General features: G+C 40.4%; 1 protein-coding gene across 2 annotated transcripts in view; it reads left to right on the top strand.

Moving 5' to 3' along the window:
* Nucleotides 1-18064, top strand: part of kank1a (KN motif and ankyrin repeat domains 1a) — a 49344-nt gene extending 31280 nt beyond the window's left edge. For both annotated transcript variants that reach the window (XM_023817930.2, XM_023817932.1), the window contains 10 exons: nt 4005-6614; nt 8874-9029; nt 10140-10248; nt 11899-12087; nt 12213-12300; nt 13681-13900; nt 14713-14855; nt 15543-15743; nt 15846-15944; nt 16663-18064. In XM_023817930.2, the coding sequence (XP_023673698.1) occupies nt 4005-6614; nt 8874-9029; nt 10140-10248; nt 11899-12087; nt 12213-12300; nt 13681-13900; nt 14713-14855; nt 15543-15743; nt 15846-15944; nt 16663-16725 (3878 nt within the window). In that variant the 3' untranslated portion in view covers nt 16726-18064. The remainder of the gene's footprint in view (nt 1-4004; nt 6615-8873; nt 9030-10139; nt 10249-11898; nt 12088-12212; nt 12301-13680; nt 13901-14712; nt 14856-15542; nt 15744-15845; nt 15945-16662) is intronic.
* The last annotated feature ends 434 nt before the right edge of the window (nt 18065-18498 follow it).

Here is an 18498-nt window from a genome sequence, read left to right as displayed (position 1 = left end):
AACGAGAAATGATGTAGCTCTTTAGCCGGTAGGTAATTGTTATTTTTCTGTGTACACACTCATCTAATTAGACGAGGAATTGTTTTGCTTTGCGCTCCTTACAGTAATGCTCAGCCCGCTTTCTGCTCTTTTTTTGGCAGCCCATTGCACTCTGTTGTTTAGATAGGGACCATTTATGCAAGACTCTGTTTCCCCTTCAAGTGAAAAAAGAAAAAACAAAAAAAAGACGTTAAGCTTGTTGTCACACCGTTCTTTGTTCAAAACTTAACGAAGGCAAATGGGTAAAGTGCAGCCTTGCAGCCGCTTACAGGGGGCAGAGAGCGATTAAGCTTCTGCCGAAAGGCAAGCAGGCTTTCTCCGGGTTGGGTCAGGAAATTCCAGGGGCGCGTGAGAGCCCTCCCAGCGGACGGGAGCTCTGTAGCGTGCTGATGTGTCAGGATGTGCGGAGAGAGTCGTTCTCAGGGGCGCTACTGTAAACTCCTGATTCCTCCTTCAGGCTCCAGTTAACCTCATAAGAACCAGGGCCTCTCTGCTGTGCTTCTTAAAGGTTCAGGCCATTTTATCACTTTGTTAGGTCGACAAACTAACTCTAAGAATCAGGTAAGATGCCATGACGTTGTAATAGTATAGTTTTTAATTTTAGAATATTTATCATTTAAAGATGTTTGCATGGATGTTAGCTACTGTGAGTGGCTAAATCTTAATTCTTACCCCCTCCCCAAAAAAGATTTTTCTTTCTCCCTTCTTAAATATTGTTTACTATTTTGAAATACAACTGGTGCATTTGTTTGGTTCATACACAAAATCACACAGCAGGATGAATATGTAATATCTGAGATGTAATGTCCATAGTTATTTATGTTGTTGTAGTATCATGACATGAAAAACCTGACTATATAACCATATAACCAGGCAAAATGACACCCCCCCTTTTTTTTTTCTTGTAATCAGATTGGTTTCTGGTGCCGCGGGGGGGGGGGGGGGGGGGGGTGGATATATCATTCTGAAATACCCCTTGAATCCTGGTACTTAGTTGGCTAGTTAATTCACTTATCTGATATACTGTTTGTTACATAGCACTGTAACTTCTTTGCATTTGATTACCGCAATGACTAAATAAAACAAAGGGGAGATTATAGACAACTGTTGAATCGAATCTGGTGTCTATTTACCTATTAATCAGTGTATTTTTACTGTGATATGTTATGGCTGTTGCTAGAAGCCTTAGGCTTTCAGCAGTAGAGGGATGCAGAGTCGGGGCAAGTTATTTAAGAGTGTTAAAAGGCCATTCAAAAACTGTCCCCGGTCTGTCCTACACATAAATAAAAATCTGATTCAAAATGACCTTTTGTTCTGATATTAAGCACCAGCTAAGTAGGTGGTATGGCTGAAAATGATCATCTGTTTGTTATTCTGAAGATCTGGTTGGTTGCTTCTCTAATTGTAAGTGCAGCAGGCCACAGCGGTAATATGTTTGTATGCAGTGTTTAATTTGTCACAGAACACCAAGTCCAAGTCAAAAGCTGACCAAACCACCCATGAGAGTGATTATGGAGATCAGTGGTGATTCTTCTGCTGAGCCATTAGAGAGACATTGTTGTTAAGCAAGAGGTCTTTTGTTTTTCAAACTTTTGCAGTTTTCTTGATTGGCATGGTTAATTACAAATACTACAGTATTATCACCACTCTTAACATTTCGTAGACTGCATGAACTGTCAAAATTAAATTTCAGTAATGTATGGTTATATTATGTGGCCACCCAAATATTTTCTGTGGTTAGCGTTTACAGCTAATTAAAAGCAGCAGCTCCTTTTACTCTATGAACCTACATGGCGATATTATGCCTTGTAGCGGCCAATAATGTAATAACTGCTAATAACGTAATTTTAATTTCATTTTCCCATATACTTTCACTATCTGTACTTGTAGTTAGTCAAATAATTAGTCATATCATCCATATACAGGTATATGGTAGCACAAAATAACGCTCCCCCTAGACCACAGTGACATGCAGACGGCGAGTGACAAGAGGAGGGCTTCACTGTACAAAACAGAGGGCTGGACACAAGGGCTTGTCTACAAAGTGCATTGAAAGTTGCATGTAAAATAGTAAATAATGCAACAGCCATGACAGTGGAATAAATAGTGTCAGTTAACTGACAATAAATAGACTAATAATAAGGTAAAGTGACCAGTGCCAGTGGGGGGAGGTGCAGGTATTCTTAGGAAGGGGGAGGTGGCAAGGAGGGCAGCCGGCTGTTTGTCAGCTAAACAAAATCTCTCTTCATAGCAGTGACACAAATAGGCACTTATTTCCCTAATGTCCAGTGTGCGCTCTCAGGCTCTGAGCACAGTTTTATTGTGTGCTATGGTGTTGCAGTTAGACACAGAAACCTTTGATTTTACGTCACTGTTGCTGAACACAGAGCATGTTTTCCTGATTACAACAGTTTGATTGTTCTGGTCACACAGATGTTAGAATCAGAAAATGCAGCCTTGGTGAATGCTGACTGAAATATAATTCACTCGCTCTGTTTTATTTTATTTTTTCCAGGTAGATTGTGATTTTGCACGCTTCATTGCAAAGTGAAAAGATTGCAGGGCCGTTATATAAGTATCTTTGTTTTGATAATCTGAATCTGGGAGAACATGATTTTTTGATTTTCTGTTATATTTAGACTTGTTTATAAATGCATTAAATGCATGTTTATTGTTCTTGTATGGTTTTTTCTTTTTCCTGAGACTTCAAAGCAGGATGGTTACCAGTAAGAGCAGAGAAAGGTCCAGTGTAGAGTACAGGAGGAACTGATGGAAGGAGGAATGTGATTGGATGGCTTACTCAGCCAATGATAGCCCACGGTATGCTTAGCTAAGTTTACGCCAATAGTGGATTTTTTTCCCCTTATGGGTAGAGGAGGCCGCAGCAGGGCTCAGTGGAGCACAGTGCAGCAATAGCAGTGGGCTTGTATTCTCACCACAAGAATGCAGGTCTCCGTACAGGCAGCATGAGTGAAGCGGAGGACTGCTGTTAAAGCTGGGGGTGAGTAGGGCCTGAGGAATCACAGGGATTTTAGTTACCTAAACTGCTTTCTTTTTACTTCTACTCCGCTGAATAAAGGCTCTGGCTGAACAGTAATGTGCCGTGTGAGACGAACTGAAGTAGATCTCTATCCATTTTTAGCAACTGGTTTCAGTAAGAAGCTCCAGACTTAACATGAATCGGTGCTTTATGCTGCTCCTTAAATGTATGTTTTGTTTCGCTTCAGAGAGCCGCCTGACGTGCAGGGAGTGAACGTAACATAGTTGTGAAATTCTGCCTTAGGTGACAAATGTAGTATGTGGCAAAACTTCACACTTTTAGAAGCTGCGCTCCAAGCTAACTGCAACGTTTTGTTTTACGGTTTGTCCTTTATTTGTACTGTGTCTGTTATATATTTGCTTTCTCATCTAACCCTTTTCTTTCCATCTCCCCAAAATTAACCTTTCTACTATGGAGTTACAGAGAATATTGTGCAATGTTTGACTTGAGCCAAATCAGCACCGGTAACGAGATGTTTCTGTAATGTACTCTACACGTTCTGTTATAGTTTCTGGGTTAGTGATTGAATATACATAATATTGTAGCCCTTTGAAAACTGCCTTTCCCCTGTTTAATCCATGACAAATTATCATATTTCTGAAATCTTCTACATATACTTCTATGTACTTCTTTTTTATTCTGTCTCATTCACTAGATGTGAAATTTTAGGGATCGAATATTGGTTCTAATGTTAATTCTTTAAGCATTTGTAATTTATGTATTACTGTTAAATAATTTGTAAATTCATAGCAAAAGTATGTGTGTGATGAAATGATGTTTCTTTTTTGTGCTGGCAAAAAGACAATCTCTTATGTGCCCATGATTTCCTGATTTAATCTGGTTTCACATATTTTATTACATATTTTTTAGAACCTCATTTTATACAAAATTAATAATATAAACCTTTTTTTCTCTCCTTTTACAGAAAAAGGAGAAGGTGTTGCACGTGTTGAAGATGAGCTGGTGGTACCCTACTACTTGGAAACGCCTTATGGTTATCAGCTAGATTTAGACTTCCTCAAGTATGTAGATGACATTGAGAGAGGTAACACCATCAAAAAGCTAAACATCCAGAGAAAACCCAAAGTGGCCCGGCCTAGAGCAGCTCCACGGAGCAGCAGCGGGCAGTCTGAATGGACCTCAACTGAATCGCTGTCGTCCTCAAGCAGCGATGAAAGCAAGCAATCTCCATTCTTCACAGCCCAAAAACAGACCCCTGGTTCTCATGCCAGAACCATAGGCACTTCTGAGGTCCCTTCAGCCTTCCTGGCCAGCCACGAAGGCAAGCTACTGCCTCCACCCTCCCCGGCTTCACCCAGGTACAATCCACGTGTTGAGAAAACATTGATGGAGACACGGTGGCGGCTAGAGCAGGAGCGGCTGCTTCATGAGCCGGTTTTCAAGGAACCTCCCCGCAGGAGGCTGGCCAGCTTCGGGGGGTTGGGTTCCACCAGCTCCCTGTCTTCATTCCCGGGGTCAAGTGGTCAGAATCAAGTCATACACAATGGATACCAACCTAATGGGGACTACAGCCTTAACTTCAACACCTTGATGGGTAGCTCTATGCGCCATAGCCCTTTGAGCTCAGGGATGACCACCCCTGTCACTAGTGTCAGCCCTATGCACCTGCAGCACATCCGGGAACAGATGGTCGTGGCACTTAAGAAGCTAAAGGAACTGGAGGAACAAGTCAAAACGATTCCTATCCTGCAGGTCAAGATCTCAGTCTTGCAAGAAGAAAAAAGGCAACTCTCCTTACAAATAAAGAACCAAAAACCTTCCAGTCAGTTTCCAGGAAGCACTGGGTTCCGAAAGCGGTCTTACAGTGTTGGGAGTGCAGACCATTTCAATGAGCTCTCCCAGGTTGGAAAGGGGACAGAACTGCACATAGATTCTGAAGATGAGCTGGACAACACTAAACAGGGCTGCCAAAGACTGGAGGAATTCAGGCAGCTGACAGCAGACATGCTGGAGCTGGGAAAAAATATTCACGACACCCTCCCAGACGAACAACCCAGACTCACGCAAACCCCAGTGGAGAAGACGCAGACTCGAGAGTACAGGTCTGTTGCTTCAGGTCCCAATGAGAATATGAATGATGTTGTTGTTTATCACAGGTCGCTGCGGCACCACCGAGATGCTGGTGTGGCTACAGAGGTGGAAACGAGGACTGTGGCAGTTAGTGTGACTGAAGCTATGCTTGGCATGACCACCGAGGCTGAGGTGGAAATTGAGATGCAGCATCAGACTATTGAGGCCCTCAAGGACAAGATTTACAGGCTAGAGGTCCAGCTGAAGGAAACCACACATGAGATGGAGATGGGAAAGTTGAAACTGGAGCTTCGGGCAGCAGGGTCAAGGAAGAAGGTTGATAAGGGTTCAATGGCTAAACCATCTGTTTACAGCACTGCAGTGGAAGCTAAAGTGACCATGCAAAATCAAGGTGTGGGAAATCATGTGGAATACAATGATGCTTGCACTGGAAGTGTCTTTCAGTCACGTTCTGTGGCTGTTTCATGCAGGATTGATGTGCAGCATGTTGCTGTAGGTCCTGATACACCTATGGATTCATGGCTTATGAAGGAAGGGGTGCAAGCTTATGATAAGTGTGTCGGCAGACACGTTGCAATATGTAACCAAAATGTAGGAATGGAAGGTGGCGTTCGTGAAATTGGAGTCAATATCGAAGACGTCAAAGACAATCTAAATATTTGCAAAATAGGACGATCAAAGAATTATACATCAGTTGGTTGTGGGGACTGTTCTGTGGATGTGAGGGTTTGTCCTATGAAAGATCTGGTTTCTGTTGGCACAAACACTGACCGAGTGCACCATGTTGACTCTGAACTCATGGTGGTACCTGAGACTATTTCTCGTAAGACGTATACAGAGGTTGAAACTGTAACTAAATGTACAAACACAGAAAGGACTGTTTTCAAAGACTCCAGCACTAATACTAGTGTCAATACTCAAGACAAATGCATCAGCACAACTCCAGTTGAGACCAGGAGTGTGTCAGTGGGGGAAGGCCTTGTGAAAGATGAAAAGTTGCTAAAAACTCGCTCTGTTGCTGTGGGAACTACAGGGGATGCATCTCTGGATAAGCCATCAGCAGTTAAGACCAAACACACTGGGGTTGGCACAGCCAATATAAACGACAACTTTCTGGTAGGGTTGAGAACAAGGAACATTGCTTGTGGCCCCTCTTGGCTGCCTAACTCTACCAAAACCAGGAGCATCGGAGTAGGAGATGAGACCGTGGCAGAACCTGTGCAGTCTCAGGCATGTCAGAGCCAAATGGCTGCTGGGCTGGACCACTACATCGAAAGGGTGCAGAAGCTGCTGCAGGAGCAACAGATGCTCCTAGCTGAAAACTACAGTGAGCTGGCAGATGCCTTTGGGCAGCCTCACACCCAGATTGGCTCCATCAACAACCAGCTGGTCAGTACCTTGTCATCCATAAACACTGTGATGAAGTACGCCAGCTCAGAGGACATCTTGAAGCTGTGTTCTGGTGCTGCAGGAACTGTCTCAGGTGGGGAAATGCTTCTGAATGTGCCCTCACATACAAATGCATGGTATTATATAATATAAAATCACTACTAAAACCCATGTTAGGTAATTCATAATCTCATAAAAAAAAAATAATCTTAATCCTGGTCATTGAGTCTAAACTTAATGGCAAACAAACGGAAAAAGATGACCATTCATTAAAGTTTATAAGTACAGTTTCCCATTTGGTGTAGTTTCCTCAAGGTGAAGTATAACTAGCAGTAGTATAAAATATTGAAAGCGGCACATTAACATGTTAATGTAATCGCCATGCCCTGAAATAATGGCTGCTGTTCAAATGTCTTTTTGGCCTGGGTGGGTGTCCAGCCCCTTGCTGGGAGCTGAGGGGAGCTTCTAATGTTGTGTCTTTGGTCTCTGTCCTGATTGTATTTGACAGGTCAAAACTAGTCATTTCTGATCCTGAAAAATTCTTAGACCCTTGGAGAGGTCCCAACAATTACCTTATTTATTTTTGGGGTCAACAAATTGTGTTAAATGAGTAAATAACTGTGTGCTGCATAATTTTGGCTAGAATTTTAACTCTGATCTTGAATTCTCTGTTTTACAGCTATGAAGTTAAACAATAATCTGTGAGAAAATCAAAAATAAAAAGTGTGTGTGTATGTATGTATGTATTTATTAAATTGTGGGGACCAAATGTCCCCACAGTGTGATAAAAACCTGTTATTTTGATGTTGTGGGGACGACCTTTTTGGCTCCCACAAGGGGAAACTCATTTTAATACAAATCTGTGACTGCAATCAAAAAACTAAAAATACCAAAAGTCTTGCATTTTGTTTGGTTACTTATGGTTGAAGTTATGGATGGGTAGGGGTTAAGGTCATTGTTCGGATTAAGATTTTGAACATAGAAATGAATGGATAATTTCCATAAACATTACAGACCTACATGCAGTGTTGGACATTTCAGGTCGGGTACCAAGGTTTTGTTTCTACCAGCTGGCCATAAAGAACCACAGTTACAGAGAATTTAACTGGCTGGTAGAAGCAAAATCTTGGTCTGGATTTGTAGCTTCTGAGCTGTGTGTGTGTGTGTGTGTGTGTGTGTGTGTGTGATTAATATCTACATACTGTTGATTTTAATAGGGAGAATGTACAGAGTGGGGTGTAATGTCATATTTGAATAATGTGTTTTGTTTTTTTTTTATGAAAAGAGAAGTGTGCTGAATATGGAAGGATCAGGTTAATGTCAGGCTATACCCCTTGTTTGAACAGAGTATGTTCCAATTTTATGCAACATTTTTCCAGTATGGTTTGATATAATTAAATCATTCATGAAAGAAAAAAAAATCAGTGATGGTTGATTGATATAAGTGGAGTGGGTCATGTCTGTCTAGCTTGTGTAACCATTCAATTTTAAAACTTGTGTAACCATCCATTTAAAAATGAATTTGAGGAAGCACTTCTTTACACAATGTGTAGCTGGAGTATGGAATAGTCTTCCTGCTAGTGTAGCACAAGCTAAAACCCTGGGTTCCTTTAAATCAGAGCTAGATAAGATTTTAATAACTCTGAGCTATTAGTTAAGTTCTTCCCAAACGAGCTTGATGGGCCGAATGGCCTCCTCTCATTTGTAAATTTATGTTCTTATTAAATGTATCACATTTAATATGAGATGCAGTACTTAAACTTGAAAACTGAAAATTATTTTATTATGCATAGTTTCTCACATGAGGTTCTGCATGTGCAGAGTTGATAAAGTAATATTGTAAAATTGTTTCCTAATATAAGGAGCAGTTTCTGAACATAAAACAAATGGTTTAACTTCTTAAGTGAGAGTTTAAAGGATCACGCTAGTGTAATTAGTAGCTCAGAAACAGAACATACCTTTATTGTAATAAACCTTCTTTGTATGCACATTTTTTGATGTATTACCTTTTGGCTGCTAAAATGTAACATTCTGAGTCATTTTGGTTTAATTTTATGTATGTTCTGTTGTTATAAGCAGTGCATTGCAGTATTAAATTATGGCAAAATTTAGTTATGATAAGTAAGGGCACTATTAACAAAAATAATATATTCCAAAATAATCACAATTGTTTTTAACTTGTATTTTGTGTTTGTCACAGAGCAAACCACACTTCACTTTTCCCAGACTTGCTACACACAATAGATTGTTTGCTTTAAATTGTTTTCCTGCGACTGTTGTCTGAATCTGTCTGCAGTGTCTTTTAATTTTGAATTTTCATGTCTGTCTGTCTTTCTCACTTTGTCTGGATCAGATATGGGTCAGCTGGCCGAGAGGAAGACAGAGGTGACCCATGTAGAAGCAATACTGTCCCAGTCATCTTCAGTTTGTCCTAGACTTTCCACACACCAGCAGAGTTCGTCCACCCAGAAGAGCCTGATGGACCAGCAGATGTCCTCAGCCCTGCATGGTACGCGCCGGCCGGCTCAGCTGCCCTTATCTGTACTTATGCTGTATGTGCGTATGTCAGCACATGGGTCCAATGTGAAATGAGTGACCTTCGTTCAGGTTTCAGACCTAGGTTTTCAGTTAAATCAGCAGAAATAGATCACCTACAGAGGGTGGAGCTAGCAGTTTTGCGCATTTGTACTATTGACTTGCATTGCAGAGACGAAGAGAATGTTTTTCAGCATAGTATTGGCAAAGGAAACCCTGTATTTAAAATATTTTAGAGAGTCCTCGGTTTTGGAAGCGTCTTATCCCACAGAGAATTTTTGGTCTGTGGTTGATGTGGTCTAAAATAGTTTCCAAAGACAGGAGAGTGTTCAGTTGAAGGGCCGTGGTCTACATCTTTGTCAGTTGAAGGGCCGTGGTCTACATCTTTCAAAGAATAACCTTTTGTTTCAGTTCAAACGAAACCTGAGACCCTTAAGGACCTTTTCGATAAACAAAAACAATAGTTAATACCAGCAATTCTAAACATTTTCTTGCAGCTTATTGAATTTGTTTCCTTAGCAGTTCTTCAGAGAACTGAATTCTGTAATGTATACCATCATATTATAACACATTGCTAGCTTTACTGCAGTTACAATACATTATATAATATTAAACTATGGTTTTGAGGGAATAGAAGAAGTAAACATAAAATTGCCATGCATTTATAATACATTTATCTTTTTCCCCAAAAATAGATTTTTTTTGCTTACCAACCTGTTCTGCTGCCTTTTTGTTATCTGTATTATATGTTCTTTATCAATCTGTTTTTGTGTGTGTGTGTGTGTGTGTGTGTGCACACATTGTGCAGGTTTGGGTATTAGTCTGTGTGTATTTCATTTGTATATATAAGCTATCTTACTCTAATTCTTGGTTGCTATTTTAAGAACTGGCCAGGGACAACAGATGAAAATTAGCCTATAGTGCTAAATCCGGCTCATTTACAGTTGTTATTTTTTGTTGATCAATGATCACTGTTCCTGTTAAGTGGCCCAGAGACACTGCATTGGATTTAATTGGCCTTTGGGCACATTTGGTGCTGAAAGCTCTGTAGATCCTAGACTGAACTTCTACTGTAATATTCCAGGACAGCCTGGCAGCCAGAACACTCTCAAGTCAATCATGAAAAAGAAAGACAGCGGTCAGGGAGCCAACGGCACAAAAAAGAACCTGCAGTTTGTAGGTGTCAATGGAGGGTGAGTATTGAAGTTTTGATATCATAGTAGTGATATAGTCAAGATCACCTAAACCGAGACCAGAGTGTATTGAGACTGAGACAAGACCAAGACCAAGGCAGGGTGAGACCGAGACAAGATCAGAAACAGACTAATGCTTGAATCTACATGACATAACACACTATAAAATGTGGAGCATAGGCACCATCTTGGGGCTAGGCAGTATGGCCTAAAATTTGTGTCACAGTATAGTTTGAACCATGGACATGTTTTTTGTTTAAATCTCAATATAAATACTTCTGGATAGGTAAAGCAGAGGTATTACTACTGCATGACGCTAGGGCGTAGGTTTGTCTCAGTGTAAGAACCCACGCAATGCATGCACATCCAAATGATAAACTCTGGGTACTGGACAAAGGAAATAGTCAGTGAAAAGGATGGATTCTGTACATCAGATGATGCTCCCAATTCTTTTTAGAATTTTGCTACCTTATGTGATGTTTCAGGCCCAAGCCCTTCATCAGACATTCAGACTTGTGGTGTCCTTTTTCACCGTAGGTTTGGTCTTATTATTGCTCATCACGTTCCTACAATAGCACCCACACAAAACCTTATATTGTTTGTTATATTTATATTAAACATATTTATTCAACATTCACTTAAATCACTTAAAACAGTACTACAAGCAAAATTTTGCGCAGGCTTCAAGTTTTTTGGGTAATCCTTGGCATCCGCTAGGAATCATAATTGAGTGCAGAATGTATGAAAGTGCTAACGGAAAGACTTTTTGTTAATGGAGAATCAAGGTGAAACAATTTTATACAGTATTAATGTGTTAAACTTGCTATAGCAATCAAAACATAAATATTGAGGCATTTTGATGAGTGATCTTGACTGGTCTTGAAATAAAACCTTGAGTCCTCTATGTCCGACACAGAGACAAGACCGAGTCAAAATAAAGTCAATTCCTCGATGAAACCAAGACCGGTGCTTGTTTACTTCAGACTGTAACATTTTAATATGCAACAATACAGTGCATACTCTTTTTAGGCAAATTAGCAAATGCAGATGATTTGTGGTTCTGTCAGTCATGGTTCAGAAGAGTTCAGGAGTAGGGCTGCACGATATCACATCATGATTATATGGCCCATGCGAATAGTTACTAGGACTTTAGATGATGAGTGTAAACACTTCTCCGGATGCCAGCTTTTCAGTACTATACGGACGTTTACTTACTCCCACAATCTGATAAGCAGATTAGTAGTGCACCTAAAAAATTTATGAGAGGTGAACCAAAGTTAGTAATCTGTATAAATTCAGCGTATCCTTATGTTTTAGTAAACGTGTCAAATTTTAAACTGCAAGAAGTACCACCACACCATTGATGTCTTTTTACCTTGTTTATCTGCAAGATCTCCTCTTTCAAAAGGTGTTGTGGCTGCTGAGCTGTTCCTTTCTTCACTGCCACTTCAGTGCTTATCGCTTCCATGATTTACCAAAACCGTAGTATGTGGACTGCTCCCCTAACCCAATTTACTAAACACAAGGATTCATCAAATTTATACAGATTATTAAAGCTGTCTAAAGCCCTGGTGATTATTGCGTGCCATATAATCACGATTATTGTGATGCGATATTGTCCAGCCTCATTCTGAAGTGTCCCGCTTACAGGTATGAGACAACGTCGAGCGATGACTCCAGCTCGGAGGACAGCAGCTCGGAGGAATCTGGGAGCGAGCAACAGGTGTTCGGTGGGAAGGAGGGGAGTGAGGATGGGAGTAGAGCAGAGGAATTCTGTAACAAGGGAGCCGTGGAAGGGCGAGCAGAGAGGAATCCAGAAAAGGCGGAATTTAGGGAGAGGTATGTGAATCTTAAGTTCTCACCTTAATTCATGTTGACAGAAGTACAGTTACAGCCTCTATGACATTAGTTCTTTTTCCTGCCCTACTGCGAACTAATGAAAGAAAATCTGTATATTCTGTCAGGTACGAGTTAAGTGAGAAAATGGTGACAGCATGCCATCTAATGAAGAACCATCTGAATGACTCCAAGGCTCTAGTCGGCAAAGACATGGTGAGAATTCTCAGACCGGGCGTTAGAAATAGAATGATGCCGTTTTAAAGTGCAGTGGTGCCTGCGGTTCACGAACACAATTCGTTCCAGGAAAGTGGTCGTGAACCAATTTGTACGCAAACCAAGGCAATTTTTCCCATAAGAAAGCATTGAAAGCCTATGAAATAATAATTTTTAATTAATTTTCTGGTTTTTATAGTAAAAACTCTAAAGACAAACACAATATAGTATGGCAATGGGTGGACCGATGCATCGTGGGAGCAGAGAGAGAGACATGGAGACTTGCTTGCCGGGGAAATCACGCTCTTTATTAGCAGTCCTTAACCCTTGTATTGTTGTTGTTCATTTTAATGGTTGCATTTTTCTATTGTTACGGGTGTGTTTGCCCGTGTCTTGTGTGTACCCAGTCCACCACCGTGTGCATCTCACATATCTTACAACCTTGTGTTTCCCGTCTGTGTATTTGGGTTCGGTGCTCGTTGGGTGCCTGTTGTGGTCCTGCTACTTACAATTGCACGCAGGGCATGCTGGGACATGTGCCCCGCCGGTGCTACACTAGTATATAAAAAGGAATCTGGCCGAGGAATCTGTTCGTCAGTCAAATTTTGCACACGAACCAATGCATTTTTTTCATGAAATTTTTGGTCATGAACCAAATTGTTCGTAGACCACTGTGTTCATGAACCACAGGCATCACTGTATCTATTTTCTGCCCTTTTTTTGAAATTACACTGTAGGATATTTTTATTTGTCTCGTGAAACAAACAAAAAAAAATGTCTGATTTGGATAAATCATTGTATTACGCGCTAGCTCAGTATTTTTCTATAATTATCCGGTTCATTTTTATGAGGTTCAAAATATGAAGTATACATTGTTGAGTAATTGCTGCCCTAAAACTGCAGCACTTTCTGAGAATGTTTGTATTTTCTGTGATTTAATGTTTTGTTTCTTGCTTGATTTTACACTCATTTTAAGTGATTAAGAGGCAGTATCTTGGTCACTGTGGTCCAGAATGACAAGAACCATTTTGCTTTTATATGTTTTGCTATAAATTTAACTGACCCACAAAAATAGTGGGTCTTCGTGCCAGATTTTCTAGACATGCCCAACAATGTACTGGCAGGAGGCCCGACTACTGGAACCAGCTTTCTGAAGATGAACCAGCTTTCTGAAGATGTTTATTTTTCTTTTTTTTAAATCGCCTCTTGTTTTGCTTGTTTCATTCATTCATTCATTTATTTTTATGTGAACAGGGAACTGGGGCAGGGCCATATCTTTTTCAATTACTACATAATGATTGCTGTTTTATCAGATAAAATAAGTGCCATTTGTTCTGATGGAGGCGTTTGCTGAAATCCAGTGCCGGATCTCTCCCACAGAGGGCGTGCCTGAGCACACTGCAGCACGAGTGGTTCAGAGTGTCCAGTCAGAAGTCTGCAGTTCCAGCCATGGTGGAAGACTACCTGTCAGCATTCAGAGCCGTGTCCCCTGCAGTGCTGAAGCACATTGTCAACATGGCTGACGGCAATGGCAACACTGCTCTCCACTACAGTGTGTCCCACTCTAATTTTGATATTGTCAAGAGGCTACTGGATGCAGGTGCGGTCTGCCTTGTCCTTCTTAAGATGCAGTCGCAGTTCACTGTCTTGACAGTCATTTACAATGCTATGATATATGAAATTATAATGTCAAGCTTTAGCATTACTCAACATTATGCGAGCAGCTAACATTGCTCCTGTAGCTATGTATGGCAGGCGTTTGCTGACACTGCAGAAGTTATGGGTTTGAATCCCAGGGGGCAGGCATAAATTGTAACCCTTCCCCCAACTCTAAGTCACTTTCGATAGAAGTACCATGTGAAAGTACCATTGAACAGTTCAGCTTTTGTATTTTCTTTCTAAATTATTCGTGGCGCTTTCCACTCTTCTTCAAATATGAGATGGTAGATTAAGCTAATTAATCTGCACACACTCAACCTTTGCAGTTGCATAGAAATCTGATAATCTGCTCTCGAATGCGACGGTTCCATGTCGACCATCTTCAAATTCCAGCCCGGGAAAAGTGATGTGCAATGAATACGACTTAGAATGTGATGTGAGGGCAGGGAGGTGCCCATTGTTTTGTGCTTTTGTTTGCCGAGCCTCTCCGGCCCTCCGTGCTCATAGCTTAGCCCTTGGTCCATTGTGCCGGAAGGGGTTGGCCTTTGTGTGCATTGTTCATCACTACATATCCAGAGTCTCTGGCTTCCCCCTGCTTTTGAAGCTGGATTTCCTCCTCTTCAGCAGGAACTTGCTTGAATAAGCTTGCATGTATAGTGCCCTCCTCCCTCACCAGTGTCTGCTCTCGAGTCCTCTCTACCCCGCCAGGCTGGCCTTGGAGGACTGCTCACGTCCCTGACTTTATTGTTGCAGATATTTGCAATGTTGATCAGCAGAACAAGGCTGGCTACACGCCCATCATGCTTGCTGCTCTTGCAGCAGTGGAAGCTGAGAAGGATATGAGGGTTGTGGAGGAGCTGTTCAGCAAGGGGGATGTCAACGCTAAAGCCAGTCAGGTTAGCGTGAGATCTGATTGTTATTTTCTGAAGAACTTTCCCTAAGTTTTTCTCTAGATGAGGAAACATTTTCGCTTTTGTGACTCTTTACTGTAGACCTAGGCAAAAGATCGTTCATCTTATCTTTATGTAGGCACATGAAAAGTGCTTTATAAATTAAATGTATACTACTAATAATAATAATTAATAATAATAATTTGAATTGGCCAGTGTAATCATTCAAATACATTTTTTAAAAACTTCAGCTTTCTTGAGAGGGGCTGATTTTTAAATGACTAAATTGTGAAAAATGCAGTTCTATTGATTTTCAAAAAAAAAAGGAAAATCTAAGATGCTTTTTTTTGCAGTTTTCATGGGCTATGAAAATAACCAAAAATTAAATGTAATTTAAAAATGCCCCCTGCTGACATGGTGAAACTCAGGTTTGGCCTCTTCTGTACCTTTCATATGCTATTAGTAGTTTGCATAATAGATACTGATGGGATACATGCTAATCTCCGTTTTGCCTTGATGCCAATTATTTTACATTCATCAATTTCCCAGAATACACTGGATTCATAAGCATAAATTGTAGATAATGGAATTTGGTTTTGAGCACATTTTATTTATTCTCAATACAAGTACCTGAGTGAATGCTGCATGAGGGTGGCTTGACTTATGGCTGACCCCTATGCCCTCGGTCCCCAGGCTGGCCAGACGGGGCTCATGCTAGCCGTCAGTCACGGGAGGATGGACATGGTGAAAGCCCTGCTGGTGTGCGGGGCCAACGTCAACATTCAGGACGACGAGGGCTCCACGGCGCTCATGTGTGCCAGTGAGCACGGCCACGCCGAGATCGTCAAGCTCCTGCTGGCCCAGCCCGGCTGTGACGCCACACTCAGCGACAACGTGAGTTTCCTAGAGGCTGACATAACGACTTCCACCTCTGCCGATTCATACTCAGAGGCTTTAGCTGTAAGGTAACTGATTTCTGTGTCCTCGCGTATCCAGGATGGGAGTAATGCCCTTTCGATAGCCCTCGAAGCTGGACACAAAGACATTGCTGTGCTACTGTATGCCCACGTCAACTTCTCCAAAACACAGTCCCCGGTATGTGCGCCGTCTCTTCTTCAGGGTATTTGAGAAGGTCTTGCTCACTGGAGTGGTCATCTAACATCATTGACTGTAACACACCCCAGCACCTGTGTTTAAAACCACATCCTGACCTTGAGCTTCTCCTCAGTGGCCGTCACTTGACTGCTGCACGCTTTGCAGTTCATTAAACACAAATTCGTTTTTTTTTTCCCCCCCCCCACCTCTACATTAACATCTGTCTGATAGAATGGCAATTATGGTGTAAAGAAAACATACCTTACATTTATGGGGCAGATGATTTTCTCTGAAGCGGCTTACGGGTCAGCTCAAACAAACAGAAGCATTAGAGCAACAAAAAAATGCATCTGTATCAATTCATAATACATAAGTGCAGTTGATCGTGTGCGTGTTGCTGCTTACGCAATATATTCAAAATGCATATCATTGTACGATATTGGAGCGTATCAATACTATGTGTAAATTTACAAAATGGCACTATTTAGTGAACCATCCGTCCATCAAGTCTTTCAATATCCTGAGCAGTGTCACGAGGCCAGTGCATTAGCAGATACACTAATAACCTTGTAACAGAGGCAATACTAGCTGCTAAAAATACACACACAGTTTTTTTATCTGTGTAGTTAAAGAGAGCTTGTAACTGGATAATCACACGGGATATCAGTTAATGTCTTTGCGAGTTGCTCAGTGTTTCCAATATCCTCTTTTCCCACAGGGGACTCCTCGCCTTGGGAGAAAGGCGCCCCCCAGTCCCACAGGGAGAAGCACTTTTGATTAGTGCATCTACTACTTCCTTTCCCCATGCTGCTATTGGTGCATGTTGATCTGAACAGATACTGAATGTATTTATAAGTGGATAATTTTGTGCCTGAGCTCACCAGCAATGATAAGCAGTCAGAAAGCATTATATTACGCATGTGCTAAAGACTATTTAAACTGGACAAAGATTCTTATTACTTTAGATACTGAAAGGCAGTATTTGGAAATAGCATATAGCTCATGATGCCTCACTTGTGCCTATATATTCCATTTTATTTGTAGTTTATACTGTCTCTAGAAAATAAGATGATTCAATCCTAAAACATGCCTTATCTTGTCCACAGAAATGCTGTATGTATCGTATTCTGTTTTATTTATATATTTTACAGTATTAGCTTAAACTCTCCATTTACTCATTGTTTTGGAGGTTGCAATATTAGTGTGATGGGAATTTGTCAGCCTTGCACCACAATACACATTTTATCCATGTATATGTGTTTACAACACATCAAATTTACATAAAACATCTAAATTTAAACCTTTATATACAAATTTTAAATGTATTTCAGAAATCGTATTTTTACCCGATTCATATTTTTTATAAATTTTAAGTGTAATGAGTATCAATTTTATTTTAATTGCTTATTCATACAAGTTGTATGTCACTGTATATATGGTATTACGGGGAGATATTAGAAACAACATTTACTGTAGTATTTTATATGTTTAGAATTTTATTATTTAAAGTACTTTGACGCATTGAAATCTTAAGTGCCTTTCATCTGCCGCATAACAGAAAAAAACTGCTTTAAAGTGATTATTTTTAATCAGCATTCAGTCAGTTTTCTCTTAGATGTTATAGACATTTATAATCTTTGCAAAATGTCAAATATCTTACATGTTGTATAGCTCATTGTCTCCCTCTGCTGGCAGTTAATGGAACTTGCTTTAGCAGTTTTAGATTTAAAAAAAAAGACACCGGAAGTGCCCAGCAGATTCAAATGCCACATAACTGAGCATAATGCATAGCATAACACATAACAAAACACATAACATTTAATTCAGTGCCTCACGGTTACAGATTGTCCTAAGACGTTGTGGTCTGTTTAAGCATTTCTGATGTTTTAAAGCTTGTTATTTAAATAAGAAAATAGATGTTGTTCAAGCTACATTATTTAACAGAATATTTCGCTAACCTGACTTTGAGTAGAAAAAACAGACCTAAGTCCGTGTATTTACCATACAGAAAAAATGGTCACAGAACAATAAGAATTTAATTGTTCTATTTATAATGATATAAAAAACATGTTCTTGAGAATATCCTGCCATTCCATAAATAAAACCTTTTTGGAATATTATTTGTTTCGGTGATATTTATTATTAAATAAATTAACAGACTTACCAAGAACAAAATATGATTAACATCTGTGTGTATATCTGCACTTCATATGACTGATGCTGATTCTCATGGAGCGTGTGTTACTGTGACTCTGCACTTCATATGACTGATGCTGATTCTCATGGAGCGTGTGTTACTGTGACTCTGCACTTCATATGACTGATGCTGATTCTCATGGAGCGTGTGTTACTGTGACTCTGCACTTCATATGACTGATGCTGATTCTCATGGAGTGTGTGTTACTGTGACTCTGGAAGAGCTGCTCACACATTAGCAGTTAAAAAAAAAAATTGGTGCACAAGGTAAGTAAGACATATTATTGCCATTTGTGAAATGTTAGTATTATGTTGTGGCTACTTTACTACAAAGTGGATACCCAGAAACCCAGCATAC

This window comes from Paramormyrops kingsleyae, chromosome 7 (assembly GCF_048594095.1).
Source record: "Paramormyrops kingsleyae isolate MSU_618 chromosome 7, PKINGS_0.4, whole genome shotgun sequence".
Lineage (NCBI taxonomy): Eukaryota > Metazoa > Chordata > Actinopteri > Osteoglossiformes > Mormyridae > Paramormyrops > Paramormyrops kingsleyae.
Note: the sequence above shows the minus strand (reverse complement) of the source record. Positions and strands in the feature narration are given on the sequence as shown.